This window comes from Scophthalmus maximus, chromosome 19, assembly GCF_022379125.1.
Source record: "Scophthalmus maximus strain ysfricsl-2021 chromosome 19, ASM2237912v1, whole genome shotgun sequence".
NCBI classification, from domain to species: Eukaryota; Metazoa; Chordata; class Actinopteri; order Pleuronectiformes; family Scophthalmidae; genus Scophthalmus; species Scophthalmus maximus.
In genome coordinates, this window is record NC_061533.1 from 16,950,195 (window position 1) to 16,956,604 (window position 6,410).

General features: G+C 41.3%; 2 protein-coding genes across 3 annotated transcripts; one reads left to right on the plus strand and one right to left on the minus strand.

The window, feature by feature from the left end:
• The first annotated feature begins 6 nt into the window (after positions 1-6).
• c19h9orf78 (chromosome 19 C9orf78 homolog) lies at positions 7-2,346 on the plus strand. The gene is made up of 9 exons (XM_035639331.2): positions 7-171; positions 360-419; positions 536-587; positions 688-758; positions 902-979; positions 1,148-1,345; positions 1,474-1,610; positions 1,700-1,804; positions 1,940-2,346. Exons 1-9 carry the CDS (start codon positions 95-97, stop codon positions 2,035-2,037), a joined length of 876 nt encoding a protein of 291 aa, XP_035495224.1. The 5' UTR covers positions 7-94; the 3' UTR covers positions 2,038-2,346.
• A 58-nt stretch (positions 2,347-2,404) lies between these two features.
• med22 (mediator complex subunit 22) lies at positions 2,405-6,092 on the minus strand. 2 transcript variants are annotated; one of them, XM_035639333.2, is made up of 5 exons: positions 6,013-6,092; positions 5,587-5,747; positions 5,347-5,427; positions 4,362-4,570; positions 2,405-2,960 (listed from the first exon to the last, which is right to left on the minus strand). In XM_035639333.2, exons 2-5 carry the CDS (start codon positions 5,707-5,709, stop codon positions 2,768-2,770), a joined length of 606 nt encoding a protein of 201 aa, XP_035495226.1. In that variant the 5' UTR covers positions 5,710-5,747; positions 6,013-6,092; the 3' UTR covers positions 2,405-2,767. The 2 variants fall into 2 exon arrangements, with proteins under 2 accessions (XP_035495226.1, XP_035495227.1); XM_035639334.2 differs by lacking the exon at positions 2,405-2,960 and having other exon boundaries at positions 3,314-4,570.
• Positions 6,093-6,410: the final 318 nt, after the last annotated feature.

A 6,410-nucleotide genomic window follows, 5' to 3' on the forward strand; every position in this document is an offset into this window, starting at 1 on the left:
GTACGTTCGTTGAAAACTTCCCCAGTTGTTCACCTAGCCGTATGCTATCCAGATTTTGTGGGCAGCTAAGGGATCACATAAAACGTTATTAAAAATGCCTTCTGGCAAAAATTTCAGGCGGAGAAGAGACTCGTCAGATGTGGAGGAAGATGAGACCACTGAAGAAGTCAGGTAGAGTACCTTTTTTTTTTTTTTAACTCAAAAAACGTGAACACAAATACCATCTCGTGATGCTAACGTGGCGAACTGCTCCGTGCATCAAGTGAAACACGACGATCACACGTTTTTGACTCCAGTTGTATTATATCAAGGGACGTGGCCAATGCGATTGGATTTATGTGTATTTCTTGGTCGTTCAGGTCAAAAGTAGAAGAGGCGAAAGAGCTCCAGACCTTGCGGCAACGACAGAAGGGAGTCAGGTAAGTTGAATGCAACGTGACGTTACTTGTTCCGCTGTTTGCCGTAGCTCAAGTCTCTGAAGTTTACTGAAACATATGAGATACACATTAGTATTCAATATTCCCCTTTTGTTTAGTGTGACCGCCTTGTTAGTTGGAGAGAAACTCCCACCAGAAAATGAAAACGATGTAAGTGGCCTACTTGAATTTTCATTGGTTATTAATAACCCGATTTTGCGTGTTAAACTGGCTATTTGTTCAGTGTTATTAAAGTAAACATTTCTCACAGAATGACCCGTTTAAACTGAAGAGCGGAGGGGTCGTAGACATGAAGAAAATCAAAGACAGGAACAGGGACATGTAAGTAAATCTGTGACTGCTTGAAGAATCTTGATGGAGTCTATGTAACATTTTGTGTATGCGCTATTATGTCTTTGCTGAATGCAAACTGTGTGTTATTACGTGATTGTGGTTTGACCTCAGATGCCTCATTCCTCATGCAGGACAGAAGATGAGACGGACCTCAACCTGGGCACCTCTTTCTCTGCTGAAACCAACAGAAGAGACGAGGATGCAGACATGTATGTATATGCATGCCGCTTGTGAGACACACAAAACTTTGCAAAAGCTATCATAAATTTAGAATGTCATAACATACAATATTGTAATCCCCAACATTTAACATGTTATTATGGCTACTTGCACAGCTGTTTACAAAGTGCTTCATAGAAATATATTTCAACTCACAGGATGAAATATATTGAGACAGAGCTGAAAAAGAAGAAGGGCCTGGTGGAGGCAGTTGAACAGAAAGTGAAGGTGAAGAATGCAGAAGACCACCTGTACGAGCTACCCGAGAGCATCCGAGTCAACTCTGCCAAGAAGACCGAGGAGATGTTATCCAATCAGATGCTGAGCGGGATCCCTGAGGTCGATCTCGGCATTGAGTGCGTATAGAAGATTCTTTGAAACAATCCTGTCGATGTAATATGTGACAAATAGACATTCTACATTAAGACACGGCAGTGACAAGTTTGACAAAGTATGCTCCTCCGTTTGTGATTTTTTTCCGTAGTGCAAAGATTAAAAACATCATCTTTACGGAAGAGGCAAAAGCCAAGCTTCTGGCAGAACAGAGGAACAAGAAAAAAGACCAAGGCACATCATTTGTACCAACCAACATTGCTGTCAACTACGTACAACACAACCGCTGTGAGTTTTGTCCTGATATTAACACTGGGGTTTAAAGGGTGAGGTCTTAAGGCGAACAGTTGTTTAATAATGGCTATTTATTCCCTCAGTCTATCATGAGGATGTGAATGCACCACAGAGGCATCACAGACACAGAGAAGAGCCCAAGGCAAGGCCCCTGCGTGTGGGAGACACTGAGAAACCAGGTCCAGAAGGTATGAGGAGATTGTGTATGTTTTCATGAACGGTCTGGATTTAGGCACCATTTTCCAACATATTTATATGAATAGTATAATAGTTAAACACAAAATCCTCTGAAATCTGATTTATTACTACTTTCTAATCCACAGCATCACCCCCGCCAAACTACCGCAAACGTCCAAACAATGAAAAGGCCACAGATGACTACCACTATGAGAAATTCAAGAAGATGAACAGACGATATTGAGGAGTTGCAAGTTTTTTCTTAATGAATTGCTTAATGTGTTTTTTTTGTTTTTTTAAGAAATCAAGATGTAAAAGATAATTTGTAGATTGGTTTTCCAAAACAAATGTTGATGGAACACCGTTGCAGTGCTGCGAAAATATTTTATATTGCTCATTATCTGTAGGCAGCACAATGTGTTATGTTAAACACCGTGGCATCCCAGCTCTGAATTGTTAAGCGTTTTGTTTTTCGTCCAATTCAAAATCTTGGCCTGTATTTTTTTTTTTTCAAGGCTTTAAAAAACTGATTTGATTAAAAAGGTAAAACCAACATTTGAGTTGTTCTTTAATTTGATCAGTGCTTGATGGTGTGAAAAAAACAAGTGAAACATTACCAAAAACTTTACTTAATGAATGTAAGAACATACACTTGTATTCAATACCAATGTCAAGTCCAACATAAGAATATTAAATAACGGCTCTGTATTTCAGTGCCGCAAAGGTACACTAATAATCTGTCTGCATTTTTATTGTATTTTTTACGTTAGTATATGTATATATGCACATTTTAAATGTTCCTACAATATGCAAAAGAAAACAAACTCAATGCCAAATTTTTGGTCCAGTTTTTAGTCCATGATACAAAACGGTGCCAAAACTGATCAGAAGTTAGATCATAAATGTATGAAGGAAATGAAAATCAGCCAAACTGAACACTATGTTTTTCAGTCACTTCAGTCAGATTTTCCGCCTCATGGTTTCTCTATAGAGGCGGTCCCGTGTCCGTTGAGGTGCTGTTGGGAGTTCGTCTCCTGTGAAGGAGGTCCGTCCATGTCCTCTCTATCACCCTGGGTAGAACTGCAGCTGCTGCCCGGGGAGGCCCAGCTGTCTCGCTGACGATAGACCTCGCACAGCGGCAGATCAGTGCTGTCCCACTGACTGTAGCTTTGTCGAGCAGAAACCAGGAGGAGGCAAAGAGTCAGCGCAGCACAGAAAGAGAGAAGCAGACAAGAGCAGCAGGTCAGAATAAGCACATCCATCACATAGGAGAAGAACATGAAGGCATGATAGAAGCATGGAGGTTATGCAGAAGCACTGGGGGAAAAAAGTCAATGCATAATGTAGGTGTTTAATAACTCCGTATCATTTGGAGGAATGGCCAAAAGTGGGTATTAGTCGCTTGTGGTGGAGAAAGCAGAGCGAGTGCAGCGAGGAAGAAAGGCCCATACCCAGAATGCTCCGAGCAGGACTGAGACACTTCTTATCACTTTCTCACAGAAAACAAGACAAAGTACTTCTGTGTTTTGTCTCTACTTTATTTCTTAATCATTTGGGTCTACTGTAACAGCTGGCACAAAATGGTACACACGTTCAACCACACCATTTGTGATTGACAACTGCTTGCATGGTTACAGCTCGTGAGTCAATAAAAATATTAACTCTAAATTGCTTTTACAGAAAACATCTACCAGAGAAAAGTCTTGGTAGATTTGACCTCAAATAAATAACAGCAAACAATTGTGTCTTATCGTTTACTCTATAACAAGCATCCATTCCAACAGTCGATTCTTAAATTGAAGCATATATGGCGTCACTATTATAATTATGGTTTAAATATTGCAGATAAATAATCTTAAATGAATGATATAATCATAAAATCTATACTCTGATAAACTTTTAGTTCTTTTAATGTGTAATTCTTGTAATGTATAATTCCCGACAATGCTGTGTGCATTTAAAAATAATTAGTTATAAACAAACTCCTCATTACTTACATTCCCCTAAACCACGTCTCTCGCCCATGTACCAGACAATATTTGTAAAAACCTCTCTAAAACCTACTGGACACTGCAGACAAGGGAACCAATAAGTCTGATTACCATTAACGCAGCAGTAAAGCCACACACGTGACATTTTTTAAGTAAACTGCAATGAGTGCCAAAAAAAATACATGCTGAGCCTCTATAGTTCCAAGAGCTCCATACATTTACACTGCTGATTTTCAGCAGAACACCCCTTCAATCCTGAAGTCTTCTTCACTTTGACTAATTATGAGACATCACGGAGCAGACAAAAAGTCAAGGCACTTGCAAATCGGTGTAAAGTCACTTGGTGAGATGAGCTCCATCGCAATGACCCTCAGCAATGATACGTGTTGATGAATGGTGCAGTTTGGATATGACAGAGACAAATCCAACACAAAAGGTGTCAGGTTCAGAAGTTGGCAGGAGTAAACCCCTTCCCCAGGCTCAGCGGTGAATGGTAAAAGGTGAGACAGTACATGGTGCTGGGCATGGGACAGAAGAGGGGGCGATGGGATGGGGACAGGTATAAGCCTACTTGTACCTGGACGAGTAATATTCTTCCTCTAGCTCATACAGGTCGATGGCGATCTCGTCGCGCAGCGAGGTGAGCTTCTTGTCACACTCTTCCTGCAACGAGCGGAGGTGCTGGTTCTGGAGGCTGATGGCGTCGTTCACGGAGGGGAAGTCGTTCAGAATCAGGAACTGCTTGAGATCAGACACCAGCTTCATCAGGGACTCGCCGGCGCGCACCTGATACGACGACACAGAGAGAGGACATGGGCTTCGAGATAAATGATTACAGTATCTCTGTTCCTATTTATTTCTAGAAACATTCTCGCTTCCAAAGCTTCCAGGAGTGACTCAGTTAGTATGACTTCATGCAGTGCATCCAAACTTGATCTTATATTCTAGTGGAGATCTGACATTTCAAAAGATTAAAAAGATGTCTATAATGTCTCGATTCAATGAAACCCTAACAAACATGGACTCTTGGGTGTGGACATTCCACTTAGTGTAAACTAAACATATTTACTCAGACGGATTCAATGTATGTCACCACTTTTGATCAAGTTTATCATGATATGAAATAGAATTGCAACAGTTAATTGATTAGTAATCGATTTCTAAAGTATTCGCCAACTATTTTGATGATCGATTAATTGGTTCAAGTAGTTTTTATGGGGAAAAAAGGTCAAAATTCTCCGATTTCAGCTTCTTCAATGTGAATATTTTCTGGTTTCTTTGCTCCTCTATGACAGTAAACTAAAAATCTTTGGTGTGGACGAAACAAAACATCATCTGGAGGTTTTGGGGAAACACGATCGACATTTTCCCCCATTTTATGGACCATAAACTAATCGATTAACCGAGAAAATAGTCTACAGATTAATCGATTATGAATATAATCGTTAGTTGCAGTCCTAGTATGAAATACAACACGCACGATTGGCTCTTCCTGCGCCCGCTCTCAACTGCCATCCTCTCATCATACTCACACTGGATGCCTGTGCTCTGCTGATACTTACAATGTTAGCTGCTCTGACGTGCATTTCATAATGGTCCTGCTCTGCTTGAGTTGCTCGCGAGACCTGCGTCTCGTCCTCTATCTGCAGGAGGAAAACAGTTTGAGCAGAAAACATGAAACTCATGTGTGGGGGGGGGGGGTCAGGTGACAAACCAAAACAAAAAAGTGCAAGAGAAAGAACGAGGGGCATAACGGTTGAGATATATGATGACGGGACATCTGGGGGGGGGGGGGGGGCCACCTTCGCTGTTTTGATGATTTCAGTGAAGTTGTCCAGGATGGACCGGATGTCGTCCTTCAGTCTCTTGTTGTAGTTCTGGAGCAGAGTCTCTTTGCTCTGAGGGAGCACTCTCTGAGTGGCCATCGTGCTCGGGGGGAAAGGCGGCACACAGCGCACGCTACCTGTGCACAGCAAGTGGACACGCGTGGTGATGGTGGTGTTTGTAAGAGTGAAGAATTGTAATAATAATAATAATAATAATCATGAAACGCAGTCAACACAAACATCAACAGAGCAACTAGTTAACATGAAAAGGCGGGTACGTCCACAACTGCGACGGACGAGACTGACGTGACACCGACGTGAGTTTCGTCTGCATCGCTGATACAAAAACAACATTTATGTATTTCAAATCAAACCATGTGATGGTATTGTCTCACTTCTTACCGCATACTTTGCAGACAATGCCGCCTTCGCTGTCTTCGCTTTCCACTTCCTTTTTCTTCTTCTTCTTCTTCTTTTTAAATGGCGACTGGCAACACACGGTGGGCCACTTACCGCCCTCTAGCGTTAGTGCTACTGGGTGGCTTTCAACAAAGAAACATTTGGGGTTATTTCCATAGACTGTATATAAACATATAAACTGTATGTTATTTCACATCCTCATGTAGAATTTTATTTTTCCGTGATTTTTTACAAGTATTATAAGCTCAGACCCTCCCAGGGGGAAGTGCTCTTTAAACCAAGGAGCTCCTTACCATTGAAGAGCAGATCCCCCACTCGACAGCCAAATAAAGTATACTGTAAGTATATAAATAAAAATGCAGCAAAATATTCAGTCGGTG

Bases quoted from the DNA above. Each gene is read 5' to 3' on its own strand.
- c19h9orf78 (XM_035639331.2), top strand. From the start codon at position 95: ATGCCTTCTGGCAAAAATTTCAGGCGGAGAAGAGACTCGTCAGATGTG. The intron at 588-687 runs GTAAGTGGCCTA...CATTTCTCACAG, and splicing joins CACCAGAAAATGAAAACGAT to AATGACCCGTTTAAACTGAA. The intron at 1,805-1,939 runs GTATGAGGAGAT...TCTAATCCACAG, and splicing joins TGAGAAACCAGGTCCAGAAG to CATCACCCCCGCCAAACTAC.
- med22 (XM_035639333.2), bottom strand. From the start codon at position 5,709: ATGGCCACTCAGAGAGTGCTCCCTCAGAGCAAAGAGACTCTGCTCCAG. The intron at 4,571-5,346 runs GTAAGTATCAGC...TCGTCGTATCAG, and splicing joins ACGTCAGAGCAGCTAACATT to GTGCGCGCCGGCGAGTCCCT. The intron at 2,961-4,361 runs GTACAAGTAGGC...TGCTCGACAAAG, and splicing joins GAAGAATATTACTCGTCCAG to CTACAGTCAGTGGGACAGCA.